Source organism: Coregonus lavaretus, assembly GCF_964263955.1.
Source record: "Coregonus lavaretus genome assembly, chromosome: 10".
NCBI classification, from domain to species: Eukaryota; Metazoa; Chordata; class Actinopteri; order Salmoniformes; family Salmonidae; genus Coregonus; species Coregonus lavaretus.
This window is the reverse complement of record NC_139997.1, coordinates 60,279,963-60,307,243: the sequence shown is the minus strand read 5'-3', so window position 1 is coordinate 60,307,243 and position 27,281 is coordinate 60,279,963. Positions and strand designations below refer to the sequence as shown.

The following is a 27,281-nucleotide window of genomic DNA, read 5'->3' as shown; positions in this document are numbered from 1 at the left end:
TCAAGCTCTGAGGCTGAAAGCTAATCTAATCATCCTGTCAGGAATGGACCTCTGTAAATTTAAATATTATTCACAAAACATGAAGTGTTATAATTATACAATTATGCAAGCTAACAATCAGCATAAATCGCTAACAAGACTGCCTAGCTAACTAGCTAGCTAGCTCACAAGACTAGCTAGCTAAGTGAGCTTGCTAAGCAGCCCTGCTAGCAAACTAGCTAACAAGCACAACAAATATTGCTCATCTAAAACAAATCAGCCCTGTTGTTGTTAGTATCGGTGATATATCAGTATAAAGTTGCCTAAATTTTGAAAGATGCTAGCTATATTACCTTTTTTCCTCCATGGAGTGAACGTAATAAGTGTTACATGGAGAAAATAAGACCTCTCTGAAATGAAAATGGATGGCCCTCCCTTCAGCAAAATATATTTGACCTAAACCCTCCCTGAACACTTAAAAAAAACTAGTGACCCTTACCTATACCCAAAATAATAATTAAAACAAATAGTGGATAGCAGAGAACATGTCTGACATTTACCCTCACTTCTTGGACAGACCAGTTTTAGAAACTGTTCTTTGTCCTGTAAGTATTACATGGCAACGCTGTCACGATCGTCGTAAGAAGCTGAATGTCAAAGAAACAAAACAATGATATCCCCATATGCATCAGAGTCACATCTTTCCCAGGGTATTTTACAGCTTGTTTCTAGCATAACGCATTGCAGACCAAAGCACTGTTATAGATCACTTTATATAATCAGATATGTTTTATTTTCTTCAAAATCTTAAACTAACAAGGGGTAGGCCTGTGCTTTTTGCCATTTTCATTCATAAAAAGTAGACCTATGGCATATCCTCTTATACCCCCTCAATTCGAGTCTTGGTTTTAACTTAACAGCCCTTCACTGACACGGTGGTAGGCTATTGAAAAGGTGCATGGTGGATGGAGGAATTGACTGACAAATCTATGGATATAGCAGCCTATAGCCTAATTTCGTCTGTCAAACAGGTATGCCTACTTCTTATTTCTTCAGTAGGAAGAAATAGGCTCCAACACAAAGCCCTCTTGTTGTTAATAAAGTCTAATTAAAATGAAGACTGTTTAAATTAATTATGCCTACTCAAATGTGCCTACTTTCAGCACCATGAGCTGTCCATTTCCGATTGATTTTTTCACAGCTGCTGCTTCAAGTTTCAGCACCACAATGATGTAAATGTAAATGACTCTAATCTGGATTATTCTGAAGTCTCTAATAAATAGGCCTACATCATGGGCAAGAAACATATTGTTTTTAATCAAATCAATTATAGTAGTAGCAAGCTATCAAAGTTGACCTCTGGTCCTCCTCCTCATATTCACGCTCTCCTTTTTACACTGAACACAACATAGGCTATAGGCTAGGCCGTGCGTAAGATTATACTAGGACTAATCCCCAAAAATATTTTTGGAAGAAGCCTTTGACTCTCCTCATGAATTGCCACCGTAGGCCTACACAGCACAGCCATTTGTTAGGTAGCACACAAAACGTTTTTGATCAGCAAGAGCAGAGCAGGTTTGCTCTGTGCTTCACCAAGCATGCACTTCGTAGCCTTTAGTCTATGGATCATTTGATTGAGACCACACTTAATTTTTTTGCCTATAGGCACACTTGATATTGCGTGCCCAGCAGAGAATCAGAGATGAGGGGTGGCATAGGGCACACATAGATATATAGCCTAATACTAATTCTAAAACACTGAGAAATATTGAAATGTCATCAATTACAAATTGCATGACCCTCCCCTGGACTAGATTTTTTTATTTATTTATACTAAACACTCCCCTTGACTGAAATTGAAAAAGCATGACCCTCCCCCATTTTCCTCTAGGTACCCATTATATTCATTTCGATCCATCCCCTAGGCTTCAGCTTTCTGGCTCTGTTTGAATGTGGCTCGATGGCTCGTTGTTCCTTGCATGCGATTGGCTCTAGTCTTGGAGGCGGAACGCAGCCTGGGATACAGGTTGCCTGTCAGGCGCTGTTCAGGACTTAAATGCCCAACGAGCTTCTCTCAACATGCTACGAAAAAGTCACTTCCGGTCGTAGCTGTTGCTGCGTTCACATACTGGTCGGAACTAGGAAATTCAGAAATGTCCGACTTGCTAATAGGTGGTAGTTATACACGTGCCGCGTTAAATCAGTTAGCAAGTCGGAATTTTCGAGTTTCCTAGTTCTGAATAAACGCGGCATGTATACCGCCTAGTCGAAACCACTTAGTTATGGCGGCGCGCTGTCCATTTCCGGATTTGTTTGAAGGCTGTGTTGACGGCGTATAGTTGGGACTTTTGGCATATTTCGTCAACCAACTTCAATCTGTCAACGTAACTAAGCAAAGTTAGAAGTGCATTGTTTGGATTTTATAAGGACGTTTCCTTTTATGCACTTTTCTAGCTTGCCAGGGCTAGCTAAACTAGCGACCGGGTACCAGCGAATGCTAGTTGCTACTCGTTTGGATTCATCGCTTTCATTTTTAATGACGGTTTAGCTAGTTTGGCTACTTTTTAAAAGGTATGTTTTCATTCATTTTCAGTCGAGTGTGGCGAAAGTGGGATTTGAACTGAGCACACGATTGCTATTAGTCGGTGTCTTTACTTGACCTGCAGGTGCAGGTTCTGGAGGGAAGAGGCTGGTAGAATACTGTTTCAGTGACAGTCAACATGCTGAAGACCCGTCAGTGTTTACTTGGCATTCGCACTTTCCTCGGAGTGACGTCTAGAATATGGGGGTTAATTCTGTACATACTCAGGAAACATTTAAGGACGGTGAGTATTCTAGAACTAAATATGTAATACATTGGCCCCTACGATGGGATTTCCCCAAATCAATATCACTTGGATAACTGATAATGGTAGTTGGATAAACTAATAACACACTTGGCCCATTTGGACTTGCCAATGCTCTTGAGACAGTCCTTCTGAAGCTCACACACACACACCAATATGTATATTACAAGGTCTGAATGGTACTTCTACTGTACTATATGATAACTGAAATATTGGAAAAGGTTATTGTTTTGTAGCCACAACAACTCTGACTGTGAGTATACATTTACACCTACTGAAATTCCTTCTTTACTTCTTGGTTTTGCTCATGCTAGGAAAGCAAAAAATGCATTGCACAGGAGGAAGCAGAGTTGTATTCTGACATCTGTCATGGGCAGTGTTTATGACACTGTATGGTGATGATTGGACTCTGGACTTTGGATATGGATTTAGATGTTTCAGGTGTAACTAAGCAGAGCTGGGAACTCTATACACACTCTGAAATAGTATTTTATTTCAAGTATCATACTTGAAAATAAGAAATGCAAGAGCACCAGGATAAACCAAAACATCTGAATCTGACTCTACTTTTTACAAAAAAGTGCAAATGCTGACTTTTACAAGACCTAAACCAAGTTCTCTCATAAAATATGATTATCATTTTTCTGAAAATATTTTTTTACCAGTTTAGCTGACAATTGTATATTGCCTAGTAGAAATGCTTGCTGTATAGATGGTTGTATATTCCCTCTCTCTGTTGACGCACTGTAGTGTAACCTAGAGCTTCCCATCTGTTCAGATTTGATAATGGCTCTTCAGACAAACAACCCATTAGGATGACCTTTCCCTGTTTTATGTAACCACTTGACTAAGGGCGTCATTTCTCTCCAACTAGCCAACTATAATCAGCGTGGTAAGCCCTATTAGCCACTCACTCCATTGTTCAGCAGATCCTATAACACGTTTTTGCTGCAGAACCGAACCAATCCACTGTAGTAGGAAAAGGAGAAAGTAATAGCTGGACATTCTGTCAATAATGCGTGGTGACTGTAAGCAGGTTTTTGTTTGTATCAGCTCTACAATACCAGCTAAAGTATCCTACTCTATCTGTGTGTGTGCACAAAGGCCTCACAAGGCTGCCTGCCTTGAAACTACCCGTTGCGTTGCATCTGACAGTCCTTGACAGCTGAGGATGTGTGTGCTTGAGTATGTGTCTGTTAAATATAGCCCCGGTGCAGAGGGCAAATTGAAGTGTGAGTCCTGGAGGAGAACCACTGTGTAGGTGTCTAATCTATGTTGGAGGAATATTTGAAAGAACAGAACAGTGACAAACTGTGTTGGTGTCATTGGAACTTAATTTCCACATGTCTGGAACCCATTGAAATCTTATGTAGTTCCAGGTGCATAGTAAAAAACTAAATATTTGACAACTCCAGCACACTGCTATTGCTCTACAATGTATTTAACAAATGGCCTATTGTGTTTATAAAAAAAACAGTTTTGGGAAATTGTCATTCTTCAGGTTCTCAATTGTGACAGTTGCTCATCTCGCCCTCTGCAGATAATCCAGTACCAAACAGTGCGTTATGACACATTACCTCTGTCGCCTGTGTCCAGAAACAGACTCAGTAAGTATCCTGTTTACTTTCAACAATACTATAATAATAATATATTTATTTTATATAGCGCTTTACATTATACAGATAATCTCAAAGACGCTTAAAAACAAAAGTACATGTAGTTCTTGGGACGAACAAGTCAGTAAGACAGGTCCGGATCATCAGGCCAGCCCTTGCAATCCCCAGCTTCTCTGCAGACTCAGTGGGTAGAGACTCCTCAAACGACATGTAGCACCTACCTGGGTGATGCCGGCATCCTCTAGATTTCTCTAGTGCGCCAGAGGCTCACTACACATCAATTATTGGGATAGTCCTCCTTGGAGTGAGAGATCCACTACAACAAGCCTCTGTGATGTCCAAGCCTGTGCTATCTCCAGTTTAAAATAAAAATGAAAGCAAGCTAGCCTCTGGGCTATCTGGACAAAACTGACTTGCCGGTCTTATGAGACCGCTGAATAGGTATATAAATAATTAAAACTTACTAGGCTAACAAAATAAAATAAAAAATGCAATAAAAAAACACAAACAATAAAATATTTTAAAATGTACAGGAGCTCTCTGCCTAGTCTACCTCATGGCGCCATGGCAACCACAAATTCATAGTGTCTTATAAGAAGGTCAAAGGGTCTTAGCCTGGTCCCAGATCTGTTTGTGCTGTCTTGACAATCTTATTGTCGCTATCATGATTAGCAGGACATTGACAGTAAGAGTTGGTGTGACGGAACAAACAGATCTGGGACTAGGCTATGAAACCAGGGATCTATGGCTTAGGTAGAAATTGATAAATGAGAGGTTACTTGTTTAGTTTTTCTCTCTGGTATTGACTGTGATTGGGCTCTTGCTCATCAGATGCTGTTAAGAGGAAGATTCTGGTGCTGGATCTTGACGAGACCCTAATTCACTCCCACCATGACGGGGTGATGAGACCCACAGTGAGACCAGGCACTCCACCAGACTTCATCCTAAAGGTAATACGTTCACTGTCTGACTGATTTTAATTAACGTCACCTTGTCAACACACACACCAGACTGACCAACACTCATCGTTCACTCATTAACTCCAGGAATGTGTCTCCTAACCTTACCTGCTTTCTCTTATTTTCTTTCTTTTTCTTTCTCTCTCTTGTGAAGGTGGTAATCGACAAACATCCTGTCAGGTTTTTTGTACATAAAAGACCGCATGTGGACTTCTTCTTAGAAGTGGTGAGTGATAGGCCTTTTGTGTCAATATCCAAATAATTATTCAAATATACTAGTAAGCATGGACATTATGGAGGATTAATTGTCTATGTAAATGAGTTTGTGTTTGTAGGTTTTCAAGAGGCTAAGGAAATTATAAGTATTGTGTTTATTCTCTCTACTGTAGCTCTTGGAGATGAGGATAAATGTGTTTGTGAAAAGTGCATTGACCTAGCATTAATTCTAATTTGAGGTTGTAGACTACAGTTAATTCATTTGTAATTGATTAATCACTTGTACTTATTTTGAACACATTTGTCTGGTGGTTCTCTCTTGCCTGTTTGTTTCTCTTTTCTTAGGTGAGTCAGTGGTATGAGCTGGTGGTTTTCACGGCCAGTATGGAAATCTATGGCTCAGCTGTGTCTGACCAGCTAGACAAGGACAGGGACATCCTGAAACGAAGATACTACAGACAGGTAAACAAACCCACTGACATGTTCACTTCAGCTCTGTACAGTTATGCACCCTGCTCAGTCTTACAGTCTGAGGGCTGGTTTCCTGGACATAGATTAAGCTTAGTCCTAGACTAAGCACTTTCAATTCACTTTTAATTCTGTGTCCAGGGAACCGGCCCTGAATGTCTATTTGTCATTATTTAGAGCAGGGGTGTTAAATATACGGCCCACGCCGGATCCGACCCGCAAGCCCATTCAATCCGACCTACGGGTGGTTTGAGAAAAACACCTAGCTCAATCGACATTGACATAACTAAAACCAAATCGAAACTGTGTAGAAATGATAATGGACCTACATTTATAGTCTCTTCACTCTGTCCAGCTTGCTAACAGTCATCAGTCAGGGAGCATCGAAAATTCCAAAAGCAATGGATAGAGGACTATGAAGACCGAATGTGGCCCACGGGGAAAAATTAGTTTGACACACCTGATTTAGAGGTTCTCTCTGGAAAGGATGTACAGTTAGACTTATCACTCATTTGCAACATATAAAACTCAAGTTTATTCCTCTTTCTTTTCTCTGTCTAGCACTGTACATTGGATCTGGGTAGTTATATTAAAGATCTTTCTGTGGTGCACAACGATCTATCTAGTGTAGTCATCCTGGACAACTCGCCTGGGGCCTACCGCAGCCACTCTGGTAAGCAACTGCTACGATGTTATATTTACTACATGTACAGTGCCTTCAGAAAGTATCCACACCCCTTGACCTTTTCCACATTGTTGTTACAGCCTGAATTTAAAGTAGATTACATTTTGATTTTGTGTCATTGATCTAGACACAATACCACTTAATCTGAAAGTGGAATTTCGTTTTTTAAATTTTTTACAAATTAAGTAAAAATGAAAAGCTGAAATGTCTTCATTCAATAACTATTCAACCCCTTTGTTATGGCAAGCCTAAATAAGTACAGGAGTACATATTTGCTTAACAAGTCACATACGTTGCATGGACTCACTGTGTGCAATAATAGTGTTGAACATGATTTTTGAATGACTACCCAATCTCTGTACCACACACATACAATTATCTGTAAGGTCCCTCAGTCGAGAAGTACATTTCAAGCACAGATTCAACCACAAAGACCAGGGAGTTTTTCTAATGCCTGTAATAGGAAAAAACTGAGGATGGATCAACAAGACGACATCCGACGTTCCTTAGTGGCCTAGTTACAGTTTTGACTTAAATCGGCTTGAAAATCTATGGCAAGACTTGAAAATCTATGGCAAGACTTGACAATGGCTGTCTAGGAAGATAAACAACCAACTTGACAGAGCTTGAAGAATTTTTAAAAGAATAATGTGTAAATATTGTACAATCCAGGTATGCAAAGCTCCTAGAGACTTACCCCAAAACACTCACAGCTGTAATGGCTGCCAAAGGTGATTGTATTGACAAGGGGTTGAATACTTATCTAAACGCATCTAATCAAGATACACTCGTCAAACATCTCATTCCAAAATCATGGGCATTAATATGGAGTTGGTCCCCCCTTTGCTCCTATAACAGCCTCCACTCTTCTGGGAAGGCTTTCTACTAGATGTTGGAACATTGCTGCGGGAACTTGCTTCCATTCAGCCACAAGAGCATTAGGGAGGTCGGGCACTGATGTTGGGCGATTAGGCCTGGCTCGCAGTCAGCATTCCAATTCATCCCAAAGGTGTTCGATGGAGTTGAGGTCAGGGCTCTGTGCAGGCCAGTCAAGTTCTTCCACTCCGATCTCGACAAACCATTTCTGTATGGACCTCGCTTTGTGCACGGGGGCATTGTCATGCTGAAACAGGAAAGGGCCTGCCCCAAACAGTTGCCACAAAGTTAAATTTTTTACATTACATTTTAGTCATTTAGCAGACGCTCTTATCCAGAGCGACTTACAGTTAGTGAATACATATCTTTTTATACTGGCCCCCCGTGGGAATCGAACCCACAACCCTGGCGTTGCAAACGCCATGCTCTATCAACTGAGCTACATCCCTGCCGGCCATTCCCTCCCCTACCCTGGACGACGCTGGGCCAATTGTGCGCCGCCCATGAGTCTCCCGGTCGCAGCCGGCCAAAGTTGGAAGCACAGAATCGTCTAGAATGTCATTGTATGCTGTAGCGTTAAGATTTCCCTTCACTGGAACTAAGGGGCCTAGCCAGAACCATGAAAAACAGCCCCAGACCATTATTTATCCTCCACCAAACTTTACAGTTGACACTATGCATTGGGGCAGGTAGCGTTCTCCTGGCATCCACCAAACCCAGATCCGTCTGTCGGACTGCCAGATGGTGAAGCGTGATTCATCACTCCAGACAACGTGTTTCCACTGCTCCAGAGTCCAATGGTGACGAGCTTTACACCAGTCCAGCCGAAATTTGGCATTGCACATGGTGATCTTAAGCTTGTGTGCGGCTGCTCGGCCATGGAAACCCATTTCATGAAGCTCCTGACGAACAAGTATTGTGCTGACGTTGCTTCCAGAGGCAGTTTGGAACTCGGAAGTGAGTGTTGCAACCGAGGACAGACGATTTTTACGCGCTTCTGCACTTAGCGGTCCCGTTCTGTGAGCTTGTGTGGCCTACCACTTTGCGGCTGAGCCGTTGTTGCTCCTAGACCTTTCCACTTCACAATAACAGCACTTACAGTTGACCGGGGCAGCTCTAGCAAGGTAGACATTTGACGAACTGACTTGTTGGAAAGGTGGCGCCACGTTGAAAGTCACTGAGCTCTTCAGTAAGGCCATTCTACTGCCAATGTTTTGTCTATGGAGTTTGCATGGCTGTGTGCTCGATTTTATACAACTCTGTCAGCAACGGATGTGTCTGAAATAGCCAAATCAACTAATTTGAAGGGGTGTCCACATACTTTTGTATATGTAGTGTATATTAGTGTTTTATGTTTAAAAAAATCGTATAATTTTTCTGCCACTTTGACATAAGAGGATTGTGTGTGGATCGTTGACAAAAAAGCAGAATTAAATCAATTTGAATCCCACTTTGTAACTTAACAATGTGTAAAAAGTCAAGGGGTGTGAATACTTTCTGAAGGCGCTGTACATGTGCGACAACTCACACAGGAATATCTCATGTGTAATTGCCTATCTACCACACTGCTATTCCAAACTAAGTTTAGGTAGATGCCAAGTGCCATTTTCCTGGGATTGAGTTTGTACCCAAAAGGGGCTTATTGGGTTATGACCCTTTTCTTCTTTTGTCATCATTAATCTGTCCTGTCTCCTTATCCTCTTGTCAAACATTTGTGTGTTCACCTCACAGACAATGCAATACCCATCAAATCGTGGTTCAGCGACCCAAGCGACACAGCTCTTCTTAACCTGCTACCCATGCTAGACGCACTGAGGTATGTCTCAAAGATATTACACCTGTGATGAGCTGCCAAGACTAGTGACCCCTCATCATAACTCATTAGTATGTTGTTTTTCCATAGTAATGCTCCAGTTCCTCTTTTTCTTCCTCTCAAATCTCAGGTTCACCTCAGATGTCCGGTCCGTCCTCAGTCGAAACCTCCATCAGCATCGGCTATGGTGATTCGCCATCGGTGCTAGCGTCCGCAGCTCCACTTCGTCTTTTTAGAATGCCTTCTCTGCTGGTTGTTGCACGACCCCCCTCCTCTGCTCTGCCCACATCTCCCTCAGCTCCATGGTGTGTGACTCTTTTTAAGAAGGGTGAGGACAAAGACTGGGGGCCACAAATACAGAGGGGGGAGCTACGTATAAGGAAGGAAAACAAAGTGGAGAGGGCAAACTTTTTATTTTTAATTTTTCCTGAATGGAAACTCTTGCCTTAAAGTCCTTGGATTCTGGGAGTGCATGTCGAGTGTTTGTGTAAACGTGAGAGTATGCTTGCATTAGGTACATTTTTTGTTGTTGTTGATGAAATCTTTTAAACTATTGACTATGGAAATACTGATGATATGAGACTATGAAGAAACCAGTCATTCCTTATATCCCATCACATCTTATTATGGTTTATTTCCCTAGAACTCAACTTTCTCCACTACTTTACCCAGTCTATCATTCTTTCTCAACATTTCTGTAAATCTCTTGCTTTTACCATCTACAACTAATAGATAACTGATCAAGCCTCAATAGAACTGAATATTTACTCAGTGGTTAGTGATGGACTGGGCCTGGTCAGGTTGGCAATATCTTTCAATTATTGGGATGTATGGATTTTTACTGAGGAGTTGAACAGGTTGAAATGAAATAATGGAAGTTGCATCCATTTGTTCAGAACGTAATTTTTTTACTCTAAAATAAATTGCTGTATTCTATTCAGAGATTTACCAAAATGACAGAAATGACTTGAATGTTGTGTAGTTAATACAGAAGTAAGATTTTGACCATACTTCTCCATCCACAGAGCAAAGTTACGTTTTATTTTCATTTTTATCAAGCTTTGTATTCATGAGCATGTTTTCTTCCTTGGACTTTTTCAAGCCTGAATTACACCCATTCTCTTTCACATTATCCCATTTCCTTCAATGTAACTCCAACATCCTGGCCCCATTGAACAATGTAAGCTAAGGCCTTGGATGGGTTTCTGTTGGTCAGACATCAAGTCTATCAGTGTTTCCAATAAATTGCTTGGCATCATACTCTTTTACTGACCTTCATTCATGATTGTTGTCTCATGTAGTTTCCTACTGCTTCTATTTTGTGAGCTTTATTCACTGCATTCCATGGTGAATCTCTGAAACATAAAATTCAGAGCAATATTTTAGCATTGGCTGACGTGGATCCATACGGTCTATACATGGATCACACACGTGACTATTCTAAATTTATTAATTATTTAATTGAGAGACTTTTCCTGTAAGTGGAAATTCATTTTCTGACAAATACAGGCCTCTCATCCAACCTGGAGCAGGACAGAAGGGTCTGAATTGGGCAAGTGTCCAGGGGGTGTTTCCTGAAAAGGGGCCCCTTCTTTCTTCTCATTTAGTCCTGCGAACTTGCCAAAAACTGTCATATTGACCATGATATTGCAATATGGTGTAATTGTAGACCGCAATTTGGGGTGTTTCTTGATATCAACGCCCATTGGTACCTGCCATTGGTCAGTTCCTGCGCTGTTTCACACTGTTTATAGAGGAAACTTATTTTTTACTTGGCGTGACTGTCTGTAGATGGCACATGATGCAAAACTATTGATCAGAATGAGCCTTTAGCATTTTGTACCGCTATGAAACAGCACTAAACTTGAAATGTACTCTTGTCCAACACCTCAAAATCCAATTGATAGCCTACAAACAACAAACTGTAAAAAGAGTCAGTTACACAGTTAACATGAACGTTTATTCAAGACCATTAAAAGTTGACAACTTTACAACAGTCTAACACTGACAAAAACAAAACAAAAATGTGACTGTGTGTATTTCTGGCAAAGTGAGATAATATAACTGGTGGCTCCAGTTATCCTCAGCTAGAAACCTCAATCTTAAAACCTGATCTCCACTGTATATAAATATACACTATACAGTGGGGGGAAAAAGTATTTAGTCAGCCACCAATTGTGCAAGTTCTCCCACTTAAAAAGATGAGAGAGGCCTGTAATTTTCATCATAGGTACAAGTCAACTATGACAGACAAATTGAGAATTTTTTTTCCAGAAAATCACATTGTAGGATTTTTAATGAATTTATTTGAAAATGATGGTGGAAAATAAGTATTTGGCCAATAACAAAAGTTTCTCAATACTTTGTTATATACCCTTTGTTGGCAATGACACAGGTCAAACGTTTTCTGTAAGTCTTCACAAGGTTTTCACACACGGTTGCTGGTATTTTGGCCCATTCCTCCATGCAGATCTCCTCTAGAGCAGTGATGTTTTGGGGCTGTCACTGGGCAACACAGACATTCAACTCCCTCCAAAGATTTTCTATGGGGTTGAGATCTGGAGACTGGCTAGGCCACTCCAGGACCTTGAAATGCTTCTTACGAAGCCACTCCTTCGTTGCCCGGGCGGTGTGTTTGGGATCATTGTCATGCTGAAAGACCCAGCCACGTTTCATCTTCAATGCCCTTGCTGATGGAAGGAGGTTTTCACTCAAAATCTCACGATACATGGCCCCATTCATTCTTTCCTTTACACGGATCAGTCGTCCTGGTCCCTTTGCAGAAAAACAGCCCCAAAGCATGATATTTCCACCCCCATGCTTCACAGTAGGTATGGTGTTCTTTGGATGCAACTCAACATTCTTTGTCCTCCAAACACGACGAGTTGAGTTTTTACCAAAAAGTTATATTTTGGTTTCATCTGACCATATGACATTCTCCCAATCCTCTTCTGGATCATCCAAATGCACTCTAGCAAACTTCAGATGGGCCTGGACATGTACTGGCTTAAGCAGGGGGACACGTCTGGCACTGCAGGATTTGAGTCCCTGGCGGCGTAGTGTGTTACTGATGGTAGGCTTTGTTACTTTGGTCCCAGCTCTCTGCAGGTCATTCACTAGGTCCCCCCGTGTGGTTCTGGGATTTTTGCTCACCGTTCTTCTGATCATTTTGACCCCACGGGGTGAGATCTTGCGTGGAGCCCCAGATCGAGGGAGATTATCAGTGGTCTTGTATGTCTTCCATTTCCTAATAATTGCTCCCACAGTTGATTTCTTCAAACCAAGCTGCTTACCTATTGCAGATGCAGTCTTCCCAGCCTGGTGCAGGTCTACAATTTTGTTTCTGGTGTCCTTTGACAGCTCTTTGGTCTTGGCCATAGTGGAGTTTGGAGTGTGACTGTTTGAGGTTGTGGACAGGTATCTTTTATACTGATAACAAGTTCAAAACAGGTGCCATTAATAGAGGTAACGAGTGGAGGACAGAGGAGCCTCTTAAAGAGGAAGTTACAGGTCTGTGAGAGCCAGAAATCTTGCTTGTTTGTAGGTGACCAAATACTTATTTTCCACCATAATTTGTAAATAAATTCATTTAAAATCCTACAATGTGATTTTCTGGATTTTTTTCCCTCAATTTGTCTGTCATAGTTGACGTGTACCTATGATGAAAATTACAGGCCTCTCTCATCTTTTTAAGTGGGAGAACTTGCACAATTGGTGGCTGACTAAATACTTTTTTCCCCCACTGTATACCACGGCTTGCTGTCTTGTGATCTGTCTCATGTTGTACCGATTATCAACATGGACAAGACTGAATTCTGTTGAATTGTCAACTGGACTAAATTCTTATTAGGAAGATGTTGCTGTTCAGAATGACGTGTTCATGACTGTTGACGTTCACAGGAATCTGCAAATGCTATGTTGAAAGAGCACCACGGATGAAGGAGGGGGAGGAAAACGGACAGCTTCTTTCTACTACACCTTCACAAAGTCATACAATGTTTGCTTCATGAAATAAATACAGAATTATTTTAGTTAATTCTGTTTCTAATGTTTTTTATGCTGGATGTGAGTAATTTAGCAGGTCTATAGTATAATGTATTGTTTTGAAATGTTATCATAAATATCTATTCAGTCACAACTCACTACTATTATTTTTTGTTGGCTTTTTCAATGTTTGCTAAAATAAGATGACATTAGATATTTGCTAGCCAGCTATTCGCAAAACATTGGATTACCAACTAGAGCGATGACGTCTCAGTTTGCAGCACATTTTCACAGGGATGTATATACACTGAACAAAAATATAAATGCAACATGTAAAGTGTTGGTCTCATGTTTCATGAGCTGAAATAAAAGATCCCAGACATTTTCCATACGCAACAAAAGTTTATTTCTCTGAAATGTTGTGCACCCTGGTCCTTCTTCCGCTGCCTCCTTAACAGTAATACATTCATTTTTAGAAAACATATTTTAATCCAGCCTTTGTGGTTTGGAAAGTATAGTGACTATTGCTTGAATTTATTTATCAAACAGATGGGGTTTTGGAAAAGTAGGTACTTTTCTCAAAACAACCCCATCTGCTGGATGGAAAGTGTCAATAAAATGTGTTTTCACGACTTACAGCTTGATACTTCAGACAACGAAAAATGGTCAAAGGTCATACCTGTATGCATTTTGGGGTATATTGACACAGAATGGAAAGTATTGGGATGTGCTTTATTATCACATGGTACCCTAGATGATAACTACACCAAATTTCCCACAGAACAAGGATACCCATTGGAAAAGTTTCATATAGTCATCATAGATTTAGTGTAGAATCAGTCACAGCAGCCTATTTTCAAATTGGCCACGATTCATTTCAATGTGAAGGAACTGAATAGATTTTTCAATGCCATAAAGGAATAGATATTGGTGTAATAAGACCAACAAAGGCTGAAAATGTGTGTTACTGTGAGGAAAATGATAAAAGATGGCCCAGAGATGTGAGTTATATGTATTTAACAAAATATTACCATGGCGTCTGCTAAATTACTAAAATGTAAATGTAATAATGGTAGAAATATGACATATGACAAAACGCAGAGAATAAGGTCTGAGGATAAGACGGGTTTAGGAGATCTTTTATGTTTTCTTTTATGAGATAATATCAGTCATTCAACATTACTTTAATTAATTATGAAGCCTTTAAGTGCTTTATTTGCTTTTTTCAATACATAAAAGTTAAAAGAATCATAAAATGTGACATTAGCTGATGAAAATTATCTCATAGAACAAAAACGTATAACATTTCGGGGGGTCCTAAGCCTGTATTTACCAAATAGGTTGTTTTTGGCAATTATAAAAAAAAAAAAAAAAAAAACGCTATTCATTGCCCCATAGGCTGTCGAACGAACAATGGCGGAGTTACTACCTACAAAAAGACGCCATTACTATTTCTCTCTATAGCTGGGACAGGGAGCTGGCTGGATGTAGTGGCGCCCCCTGGTGGCTTGACTGTGGGCGGAGGTCGGCCCACCCTCCCTGGGTTGCCCCAGCCCGTGCAGGGAGCTGGCTGAATGTAGTGGCGCTCCCTGGTGGCTGTGGGCGGGGGTTAGGATCCTTCCGGGGGTTGCCCCCCCCTTACTGGGCCCTTTCCCCCCATCTCCTTGGGACAGGGAGCTGGCTGGATGGAGTGGCGCCCCCTTGAGGCCTTGGCAGGGGGCGGAGATCAGGCACCCTCTCCGGGGGTTGGCCCCCCTTCTCTGAGTTGGCTCCAGCACTCTCCGGCCCTCTCCCCCCTTTCCCTGAGGCAGGGAGCTGGGTGGATGTAGTGGCGCCCCCTGGTGGCCGTGGGCGGTGGTCGGCCCCACTCTCCCGGTGTTAGCCCTCCTCTCCCTGGGTCGGCCCCATCCCTCTCTGGCCTTCTCCCCCGATCTCCCTAGCGCAGGGAGCTAGGTGGATGTAGTGGCGCCCCCTGGTGGCCGTGGGCGGTGGTCGGCCCCACTCTCCCGGTGTTAGCCCTCCTCTCCCTGGGTCGGCCCCATCCCTCTCTGGCCTTCTCCCCCGATCTCCCTAGCGCAGGGAGCTAGGTGGATGTAGTGGCGCCCCCTGGTGGCCCTGGGCATGGGTCGGCCCCCCTCCCTGGGTCTGCCTCTGCTCTCTCTGGCCCTCTCCCCCATATCGCTGGGAAAGGGAGCTGGCGGGATGTAGGTGGCCTTGGCCAGAGGCGGGGGTCGCCCCTCCTTCATTGCTTCAGCCCCTGTCTCTAGGCGTCGGCCCACCTAGACTCTGGAGCAAGACAGAGTCTCTGGATTAGAGCGTTTTAATCACCTGTAAATGCACACTGGACAGGTGTAAAGAACATGTGTAAAAATGACCATAACAAGCGTTCTAATCACCTGTAAATGCCCACTGGACAGGTGTAATGAACACGTGTAAAAATAATCATAACAAGCGTTCTAATCACCTGTAAATGCACACTGGACAGGTGAAATGAAAAAGTGTAAGAATGACCATAACATAATAAGTATATAGGTTATATATTGTGAGCTTTTGTGAAAGAGCACAGTTAGAGATCGCATATAGAAGCATACCAGATGGACATCATGAAAATGATCGGAGGAAGTTCAGGAGTAAAAACAAACAAAATATAATTAGTGACTGTGTCCATAAAATGTATATAGTATGTATGAGCATGAAGTAGAGGACTAATCATTGTTGTTCACTAGTTTACTCCAAATAGGGAGGGGATGGTGGGGTTGGAAAGTAATAAAGGGAAATATATATATTTTTAAAGGATGTATATATGTATGTATGTATATATATATATATATATACAGTATATATATGTACGTCGTCCGGGTTTGGCCGGTGTAGGCCGCCATTGTAAATAAGAATTTGTTCTTAACTGACTTGCCTAGTTAAATAAAGGTAAAATAAAATAAATAAAATATATGCGAGAAAAAAAACAAGAAAGAAAAAACATGTTATATGCATATATTTTATTTATTTTATTTTACCTTTATTTAACTAGGCAGACAATTACATTGATGGAAGTTACAATCTATCTGCAATATTAAAGCTGATCTACCCCCTAAAAAATGACCATAACAAGCATTCTAATCACCTGTAAATACGCACTGGACAGGTGTAAAGATCATATGTAAAAAATACTTTTGACACTTGAAAAAAGCAAGTGAAAAATGATCATTATAAGTGTTAAGACGTGTTCCGGGTAAGACGATTTGAACCTTTTGGATTTCCATAGAGGATGAGATCATCAAAGTGCGCACTACACAGACAAAACAGGCCGGCCCTATTCTGTTGTGTCCGTCTGCAGTAAAATGCAATGATCTAAGAATTTGTGTGCACGATCATACAGATCAGAATAGTGTGTCTTGTATATGAAATAATCGTAATATTTCTGAAACTATGCAGTGTCCAGATGACACTAGTCAAAATACCCCAGAAAAGAAAAGCAGTCTGTCTTCTGCTCAAAGAAGAGCAGAAATTCGTAGACGAAAATTGCTCATGAATTCCGAAGACAGAATGAACAGAATTGTGGGTTTCACCAAAGCTGAAGCTGAAAACAACGGTAAGGAAAACCTAAGTGGTGGTCAATGGTTTGCTGGCTGATAAGACAAGCAAATTGTTTAGCTTTTTAGCTTATATTAGCTTGCAGCTAGCTTCAATGGACAGTCAGACCATTACTCTGTTCCAGCTGGCTGATAGGCGTTATTAGATCAATCAATCACATTTATTTATAAAGCCCTTTTTACATTGGTAGTTGTCACAAAGTGCTTATACAGAAACACAGCCTAAACCCCCAAAGAGCAAGCAATGCAGAAGCACAGTGGCTAGGTACAACTCCCTTGAAAGTCAGAAACCTAAGGGACAGATCGAAATTTAATGTCAGTGTTGTAGCATGCCACCGGCATATCTCTATATCTGCGATTAGGCCTAAACTTCTCTTCCTTTATATAGACATTATATGTATTAAAATATTAATATCATAGTGGACACGTAAGTCTATAGGCCTATTTATGCAATGCCCTGATACATTTAGTGCTCAAATCTCAGACAGCTGAACCGTGAGGTGGACTATTATTGTTTTAGGAAAGTAGCCTAAAAAAAAGGCTATGAAGTTTTGCATATGCTACACATTGAAACACAAGGAATAGTGTTTTTGTAATTTGTATAGGCTGTTTTTAAGGACACGTAAATGTGGCTCATTTGGCCAACATCCCTCATTTATTGATGGCGCTGGCTGCACCAGGTTGGATCTGAATGCATATGGATGTCCGTTAAATTTCTCAAATGTCCGGTAAAATAAAATCTTCCCTGTCATGTTGTCCGGGGCCAAATTTTCCTGAAGGAAACTCTGAAATGGCATATTGTTTTTATGAAGATCTTAGAATATTCACATGAAAATCTGTCGCCAATTCGATGGAAAACTAGCTATAGACACCCTAAAGACTCTGGCAAGTGCTCTAGTCCAGTATCACTGATTATGTCAGCACATCATGGTTCACCAGCAGCCCCAAACATCTAAAGAATAAGCTACCAGCCAAACAAGCTTGTAAGAATTGTACTTTAACTCCCCCCTCATACTCATCTTTTCGTCTCTATCTCTGTAATGTGTCTGTATCTACAGTATGTAATTGTATATGTATTTATGTACAAAATGGGGACCACAAAGGAAATTAGTCCCCGACTTTATCGTGCAAATCCCAGTCGCTTAAACAAATCTTTGTGTATATATGTATTTTTTTAACTGACAAATAAAATTAATCAATCCAAACTGTGCAGTGGCCAATTGATGAATGGAAAGAGACATCTGTTTCAAAACACCAAAAAGTTTAATGACATTCGGAGATTGTCAAGCCAAGCCTTCGATACTGGGTAGGCCTACAAGGTAGGGAGGGATGTATTTTCTGTTTGTCGAGATTGGCATAGTCTATTTACTGTGGTGTTGAAAACACAAACCATGATATTGAAGTGTCCGAAGTCGGTATGCTTTGTTTATTGGTTGTGTGGTGCATTGGCAGAGAAACCTGTTGGTGGAACAATTGTTGCATATATTTTATATAATTATAAATATGGCATCAAAAAGTTGAAAATCTGATTTCCCCCTAGCTGATCATTGTCTGCAGACAGCTCTGATTGTAGTGTAATGAAACAGGAGAGTGAGCTCGTCCGTGGTGGTCGTTGAAACCTCAACCTTCTTGCCCGTAGCCCTGCGTGGCATCGACTGCCACAAAAGCATGCTGAAGTGGCAAAGTCGATATTCACTTTTATAAACACAGGGTCACTACAGTTATTGTTATTTGTAAACATTATTTTGAGTTAATTCTATGAGGGGGGATGGTGTTTCATTTATTTTACAGTACAAGGAGAGGGTCATGTGAAAACAATTTTACCGTTGGGGAGGGGGGTGCATTATTTTCTTTTTTATAACTAATTGAAACTTGCCGACCAGAAAAGCAAGGCGAAGCAATTCAGCAGGCATTCTTGAAAGTCAGGACAATCCTTGTCCTGTATAGAAACATAATTTTCTGTTGAAGAAATAGATTTTGCAAGCAGTAGGCATTTAGAATTAAATGTAGAGCGGAGCTTATAGTTACATGACATCACGTGCCCCGCGTACCTTCAAAAGTATTAGGCAATCATCATTTATTCAGAAAACCGTTACCATCATCATTTGTCTCAATAAAGAAAGTTTGACAAAACAGATACATTTTTTTGTCGATCTTTAGAAAGTTCTCCTATATCTGCCGTTAACATTACATATGGCGCAAAAATTTTTTTTGCGGCATTGCTTTTGTTGAATGAACTTGGGTCAATGGAAACCTGCCTAATGTCTTATAAACATCCATGTTCGTTTGAATTTAGAAAATGCTCTGTTATTAAATAAAATAAATATTTTGCTCCATGAAGTAATCCAACAATGTTTACGCCGCCATCTTGTCTATTTCAAATCTTCTCTCATTGATAAGGTTGGTCGAAAATTCACATTAGCCTGTTACAATCTACTAGCTACTGTGGACCAGTGGCGTGTATTCATGGATGCCAAGGGAAGCCAGGCTTCCCCAAAAAAGTTTTAAAAAATATATATATATGTTATTGATATTTTGTCTCTCTGTGTTTCATAAATTACCTTCAATTCACAAGAGGCTGAATGTATCTCACCTGAGAGAGCAAGTGAGCGAATGAAACAGCACCCCTCTCGTTTCAGTATGTGTAGCCCAGCTATCTGATGCTGTCTGGTCAAAAAGAGTATGACGTTGTTCCTGCCCATAGCATTGAATGCAAGGGAAGCCAGCGAGCATTTGATAAAAAGTATAAATAATAGCCAATCAGCGTTAAGCTAAACTGAGTGAGCTCAACTGTGAATGGTCCTGGTGCACCAAAAAAAAGTGTAATGGGAAGCCAGTTTGGATTTGGATTCACACCAATCACATCAGAAGCCAAACCTCATTGACAGAAAAAACTTGAATTGTTGCATCCTGTTGTGTCGTTGTCCTCCAGTGGCTAGCTAGCTAAAATGATCCCTTTCCTAAGTTAGCCATGGATGGAGATTTGGACTTGTGGTTTTACTTAGTTCTCCGTACTGGCCAATGATTATAACGGCGATTCTGATCCAACCATAAATTCATACATTGTGCCCCTGGCCTGAGAGGATGGAAGTTCAACATGTAGCTAGATGTAGTAGGCTAATGTTAACTAGCTGGCCTGGCGCATCGTTGCCCATGAAAGGAAGTTAGGCTAGTGAGCAATTACTTTAACCAGGTAGCCTAGGACAACAAAAACTAAAAGCACGTACTGTATGACAGAGTCATAGACCGTTTAGGCAACATAAAAGAGGAGGATGGCATTGGTGTTTCTCTACAAGTAGGGTGATTCAACATGTTTTTTCTACTTGCACGCACACACACACAGAAATCAGTACCATGGACAGCCATATTTAGCTTATGTTGATTGGACTAAATAGTTTTTGGTGTCTTTTAGTTGTCACTGTATTAGACTAAGCGTTAGATGATGTTGAAATGTCGAAGTTGAAAAGGTGCCGCTATAGTGGAAGCAGCACCTGTTCTCTTTGCAACTTGCGGTTCTAAATCAATAGTTGTTTAGTAGGTCGAAAATGTCTGAATCAGTAACTCGCTTGACCATGCTGTAGGTCATGTAACTGTTTGTTACATGCAATATGTTTTGTGGAGTTCACCAGACAGATGTTGCTCTCCGGTTTTGCTCTCCGGTTTTGTGATTAAATAAAGGTGTGGTTAAATTTATTCTGCCACTTTCTTCTTATTAGCTCGGCCTTAGGCTTATATATAACGGTGTCAAGATATCTAACAGGTTATAGAGCAAACAACGCAATTATCACAACACACGTTGTAATAAGGCTTTTTTTCCTGGCTTGGCTTCCCCGTTGATTTTACCCGCTACTGCTATGGACCATGATGCAGTGAGCTAGAAAAGAAACCTTGCATCAGTGTGAAATGTGCTGCAGTTATGTAGTAATGACAATTGAGCGCTCTTCTGTATTATCTAACAAGCTTACTGATGTAAAGTTGGATTCAATTTATCCATATATAGAATCTCTATGGTCATATCACAGATAAATCAAGTTAGCCTAATACATTACACTGACAATGCCATGTCAATCCCGCCCTTGTCCCAACAGGAGCGTCCAGAAGTGTTACGGCACCCAGGTTCCATCTAGACTTGGACAGGAGCGAGTCGTGGTCAACATACCCCTCCCCCAGACTGTCTCCATTCCTCACAGAGGCAGTAGGCAGCAGCCACCCCTACAGTGATCTCCCAGAGAGGAGAGGGTATCCCCTGCCAGACAGCAGCGAGGTGCTGGGTGGCGGTGTGGACAAGGATGTGACACTGGGGGTCCGTCAGAGGCCACGGGGAGAGGCCCAGCTGGCAGCTGATGAGCCCAGCCGCTCCGGATCCCCATGCAGAGGGTTGCAAAAGTACCTGTCCCGCTTTGATGATGCCATGAAGCTCCGAGGCCAACTGGCTAATGAGAAACAAGCCCAGGATGCAGCTGGCTCTGACCCAGATGAGTTGGACTCCTTCAAGCTCTTCAGGCTTGTTGGCAGTGTCCTCCTCGCTATCTTTGTCAGGGTTTTTGTCTGCAAGTATCTGGTGAGTCTGATCAGAAAGGTCTTGTCCCTTCCCTTGAGAGCTTTGATTTTGTTCAATACCACTGACTTATTCTGTCTTAGATTCTGCCGCATGTATGGTAATATGAGAGTAAGGATTTGTTGTAGCAGTTCTTTAACTAGGCTATACTCTTCCCTTTTGCAGTCCATATTCGCACCATTCCTCACCCTCGAACTGGCCTACATGGGGTTGTACAAATATTTTCCAAAGGTAAGAGATACCGATTCACCATTAGGCATTACTATATAGTAAATGGAGCACAGATACACTACATGACCAAAAGTATGTGGACACCTGCTCCTCGAACATCTCATTCCAAAATCATGGGCATTAATATGGAGTTGGTCCCCCCCTTTGCTGCTATAACAGCCTCCACTCTTCTGGGAAGGCTTTCCACTAGATGTTGGAACATTGCTGCGAGGACCTGCTTCCATTCAGCCACAAGAGCATTAGTGAGGTTGACACTGATTTTGGGTGATTAGGCCTGGCTCGCAGTCAGCGTTCCAATTCATCCCATCCCTCTGTGTAGGCCAGTCAAGTTCTTCCACACCGATCTCGACAAACCATTTCTGTATGGACCTCGCTTTGTACACCGGGGCATTGTCATGCTGAAACAGGAAAGGTCCTTCCCCAAACTGTTGCCACAAAGTTGGAAGCACAGAATAATCTAGTATGTCATTGTATGCTGTAGCGTTAAGATTTCCCTTCACTGGAACTAAGGGGCCTAGCCCGAACCATGAAAAACAGCCCCAAACCATTATTACTCCTCCACCAAACTTTACAGTTGGCACTATGTATTGGGGCAGGTAGCGTTGTCCTGGCATCCGCCTAAACCACATTAGTCCGTCGGACTGCCAGATGGTGAAGCGTGATTCATCACTCCAGAGAACGCATTTCCACTGCTCCAGAGTCCAATGGCAGCGAGCTTTACACCACTCCAGCCGATGCTTGGCATTGCGCATGGTGATCTTAGGCTTGTGTGCGGCTGCTCGGCCATGGAAACCCATTTCATGAAGCTCCCTACGAACAGTTCTTGTGCTGACGTTGCTTCCAGGGGCAGTTTGGAACTCGGTAGTGAGTGTTGCAACCAAGGACAGACACTTTTTACACGCTTCAGCACTCAGCAGTTCTGTTCTGTGAGCTTGTGTGGCCTACCACTTTGCGTCTGAGCCGTTGTTGCTCCTAGACCTTTCCACTTCACAATAACAGCACTTACAGTTGACCGGGGCAGCTCTAGCAAGGTAGACATTTGACGAACTGACTTGTGGGAAAGGTGGCATCCTATGACGGTGCCACGTTGAAAGTCACTGAGCTCTTCAGTAAGGCCATTCTACTGCCAATGTTTTGTCTATGGAGTTTGCATGGCTGTGTGCTCGATTTTATACACCTGTCAGCAACTGGTGTGCTGAAATAGCCGAATCCACTAATTTGAAGGGGTGTTCACATACTTTTGTATATATAGTGTATACCAAATGGGTCAGGCATATATGGTCATAACCTGTGTATTATGCCTACATACACGTGTAAAAACTTTCCGTCATCCACCAGGTTGAGAAGAAGATGCAAACCACAGTGCTGACTGCCGCGCTCCTGTTGTCTGGTATCCCTGCTGAGGTCATCAACCGCTCCATGGACACCTACAGGAAGATGGGCGACGTCTTCGCTGACCTCTGTGTCTACTTCTTCACATTGATCCTCAGTCACGAGATCGTGCTGTTGGTTGGTCCAGAAGAGACTTGAGACTCCCTGATGGACAGGAAGTCCCTGTGCTATGGCGTTGTCACAGAGGTGGACATTATGCTGACCCCTGATACTGATCCTTTACCCTACCTCCTTCTCCCTACCATTTCCCATCCTGAATCAGTAGAGAGGGGGTCGAGGTGCAATGTCCGCAGGTAGATAAGGGAGGAAGACAGAACTAACAGGTTGAACAAGGTAACATAACATTCATTTGTGTTCTGACCCTCTACCTCATCTGGTCGGAGTCCATAGGAGCTGCTTTAAGTTACCATTTATGTTGCTCTCTACGTTGTTTATACAAGGGGTCCAGTTACTTCTTAATTGTTGTTTTGTTTCAGGTGAATTGATTTATCTCATATGGAAGACAGGAGATGCATTTGTCATTCAGGGTTTTCTGAATGTTGCCTATGGTTTTTGCAACCTTGTATGCTTAAAGACATGGTTGACTTTATCTGTACATGTCTAAACTCTTATTACACAATTTACCTTGAATCTGGGCTAGGAGAAGGATTGCTTAGGATTGTCTTTTTGGAAAGTGTGTGTTGTCACTGCTATTCAATGTGGGGCAGTGGGATCTTATAAACGTGTATATCTTGGCTGGATAACTCTGATTGTGGAAATGTAATGTATTGCTTTTCTAGCTATACCAGCCTCACTCATACTCTCTCTGTGGCATGTTACATCATCTTTTAATCTAGCATTGCATCCTAATTAATTTATTCAGTTTGAGACAGGTTTTCTATGTAACTTCATTGGTGTGATCTCATTTGTCAGATTTACTTGATTGCTTTTCATAATGTTTTACAATTATTTATTTTTTTAAGTGTAAATGCTTTATTCATAGTTTATTATTTCATGTGAAATATTGAAATCGATATCAACACAAAGATATAGAGATGCTGCTTCTGGTAATAACATACTGGAATGAATATATTAAACTGTATTAAACCAATAAAACCTTGAAGCATTTCACAATTGTTTCTGGTTGAGTTTAGATCAGTCTGTCATCAAACTCCTATCTCAACAATGCTGCTTCAGGACCTGAGATGTAGGCTAAGTGTACATATGTGACCTTGGTCCAAAACTATAGATTTTTTGCTTTGTGGAGGGTCGTGTGTTTTTTCCCTGGTTTACATTTGCTCTTTTGCTCGTATTTTCCCTATAAACAATGGCTCGACTTACTTTTGATATTACCCTAATTATGTTTACGAACATTTGTGAAGGTTTGGTATGGTCTGGCTATTATTAAGCTTTACCTACTGCAGGCCTATGACATGAAGGCAGTGCATCCCGGCGCTCCAACTGACTCCATCAGTTGAACTTGAGGTGAGGAAGTCTGTTTCAGGTCTACCAGAGTTACTCCTATAATCTAACAATATAATGCTTATCTTTATACAAAATATACTGATTGAAATTTAACAAATTAGCCTCCTTCTATATCTGTATAGCAGACACAGCTATATACTGTATATACTGAACAAAAATATAAACGCAACATGTAAAGTGTTGGTCCCATATTTCATGAGCTGAAATAAAAGATCCCAGAAATATTCCATATTCACAAAAAGCTGATTTCTCTCAAATTTTGTGCACAATTTTGTTTACATCCTTGTTAGTGAGCATTTCTCCTTTGCCAAGATAATCTATACACATACAGTGGGGAGAACAAGTATTTGATACACTGCCGATTTTGCAGGTTTTCCTACTTACAAAGCATGTAGAGGTCTGTAATTTTTATCATAGGTACACTTCAACTGTGAGAGACGGAATCTAAAACAAAAATCCAGAAAATCACATTGTATGATTTTTAAGTAATTAATTTGCATTTTATTGCATGACATAAGTATTTGATACATCAGAAAAGCAGAACTTAATATTTGGTACAGAAACCTTTTACCTCATACGTTTCCTGTAGGTCTTGACCAGGTTTACACACACTGCAGCAGGGATTTTGGGCCACTCCTCCATACAGACCTTCTCCAGATCCTTCAGGTTTCGGGGCTGTTGCTGGGCAATACGGACTTTCAGCTCCCTCCAAAGATTTTCTATTGGGTTCAGGTCTGGAGACTGGCTAGGCCACTCCAGGACCTTGAGATGCTTCTTACGGAGCCACTCCTTAGTTGCCCTGGCTGTGTGTTTCGGGTCATTGTCATGCTGGAAGACCCAGCCACGACCCATCTTCAATGCTCTTACTGAGGGAAGGAGGTTGTTGGCCAAGATCTCGCGATACATGGCCCCATCCATCCTCCCCTCAATACGGTGCAGTCGTCCTGTCCCCTTTGCAGAAAAGCATCCCCGAAGAATGATGTTTCCATCTCCATGCTTCACGGTTGGGATGGTGTTCTTGGGGTTGTACTCATCCTTCTTCTTCCTCCAAACACGGTGAGTGGAGTTTAGACCAAAAAGCTCTATTTTTGTCTCATCAGACCACATGACCTTCTCCCATTCCTCCTCTGGATCATCCAGATGGTCATTGGCAAACTTCAGATGGGCCTGGACATGCGCTGGCTTGAGCAGGGGGACCTTGCGTGCGCTGCAGGATTATAATCCATGACGGCGTAGTGTGTTACTAATGGTTTTCTTTGAGACTGTGGTCCCAGCTCTCTTCAGGTCATTGACCAGGTCCTGCCGTGTAGTTCTGGGCTGATCCCTCACCTTCCTCATGATCATTGATGCCCCACGAGGTGAGATCTTGCATGGAGCCCCAGACCGAGGGTGATTGACCGTCATCTTGAACTTCTTCCATTTTCTAATAATTGCGCCAACAGTTGTTGCCTTCTCACCAAGCTGCTTACCTATTGTCCTGTAGCCCATCCCAGCCTTGTGCAGGTCTACAATTTTATCCCTGATGTCCTTACACAGCTCTCTGGTCTTGGCCATTGTGGAGAGGTTGGAGTCTGTTTGATTGAGTGTGTGGACAGGTGTCTTTTATACAGGTAACGAGTTCAAACAAGTGCAGTTAATACAGGTAATGAGTGGAGAACAGGAGGGCTTCTTAAAGAAAAACTAACAGGTCTGTGAGAGCTGGAAATCTTACTGGTTGGTAGGTGATCAAATACTTATGCCATGCAATAAAATGCAAATTAATTACTTAAAAATCATACAATGTGATTTTCTGGATTTTTGTTTTAGATTCTGTCTCTCACAGTTGAAGTGTACCTATGATAAAAATTACAGACCTCTACATGCTTTGTAAGTAGGAAAACCTGCAAAATCGGCAGTGTATCAAATACTTGTTCTCCCCACTGTATATCAATACACAGGTGCACCTTGTGCCGGGGACAATAAAAGGCCACTAAAATGTGCAGTTTTGTCACACAACACAATGCCACAGATGTCTCAAGTTTTGAGGGAGCATGCAATTGGCACGCTGACTGCAGATAATTGAATGTTCATTTCTCTACCATAAGCCGCCTACAATGTCATTTTAGAGAATTTGGCAGAACGTCCAACCAACCACAGACCACGTATAACCACGCCAGCCAGGACCTCCACATCCGGGAGGTATTTCTTTCTGTGCTAAAGCCCTTATATGGGTAAAAATTCATTCTGATTGTCTGGACCTGACTCCCCAGTGGGTGGGCCTGGCTCCCAAGCCTCCCAGGCCCACCCATGGCTGAGCTCCTGCTCAGTCATGTGAAATCCATAGATTAGGGCCTAATGAATTTATTTGAATTAACTGATTTCCTTGTATAAACTGTAACTCAGTAAAATCTTTGAAATTGTTGCATGTTGCGTTTATATTTTTGTTCAATATATATATATATATATACATATACACAGTGCATTCAGAAAGTATTCAGACCCCTTGACTTTTTCCACATTTTGCTAAGGTACAGACTTATTCTAAAATGGGTTAAATTGTTTTTTTCCCTCATCAATCTACACACAATTCCCCATAATGACTAATAAAAAACAGGTTTATAG

The 27,281-nt window shown here is 41.6% G+C and overlaps 2 protein-coding genes across 3 annotated transcripts; both read left to right on the top strand.

Annotated features, from left to right (window-relative positions):
- The first annotated feature begins 2,060 nt into the window (after window positions 1–2,060).
- LOC311135951 (CTD nuclear envelope phosphatase 1A-like) lies at window positions 2,061–10,716 on the top strand. Of its 2 annotated transcripts, XM_084169993.1 has the most exons (9): window positions 2,061–2,550; window positions 2,646–2,804; window positions 4,366–4,432; window positions 5,273–5,391; window positions 5,555–5,626; window positions 5,962–6,078; window positions 6,646–6,757; window positions 9,377–9,461; window positions 9,589–10,716. In XM_084169993.1, exons 2-9 carry the CDS (start codon window positions 2,700–2,702, stop codon window positions 9,647–9,649), a joined length of 738 nt encoding a protein of 245 aa, XP_084026119.1. In that variant the 5' UTR covers window positions 2,061–2,550; window positions 2,646–2,699; the 3' UTR covers window positions 9,650–10,716. The 2 variants fall into 2 exon arrangements, with proteins under 2 accessions (XP_084026119.1, XP_084026120.1); XM_084169994.1 differs by having other exon boundaries at window positions 2,213–2,804.
- Window positions 10,717–16,726: 6,010 nt separating this feature from the next.
- On the top strand, window positions 16,727–24,331 carry LOC311136195 (guided entry of tail-anchored proteins factor CAMLG-like). Its single transcript, XM_084170294.1, has 4 exons — window positions 16,727–17,034; window positions 21,124–21,596; window positions 21,759–21,824; window positions 23,163–24,331. The coding sequence occupies exons 1-4, from the start codon at window positions 16,872–16,874 to the stop codon at window positions 23,352–23,354; spliced, it is 894 nt and encodes a 297-aa protein (XP_084026420.1). The 5' UTR covers window positions 16,727–16,871; the 3' UTR covers window positions 23,355–24,331.
- Window positions 24,332–27,281: the final 2,950 nt, after the last annotated feature.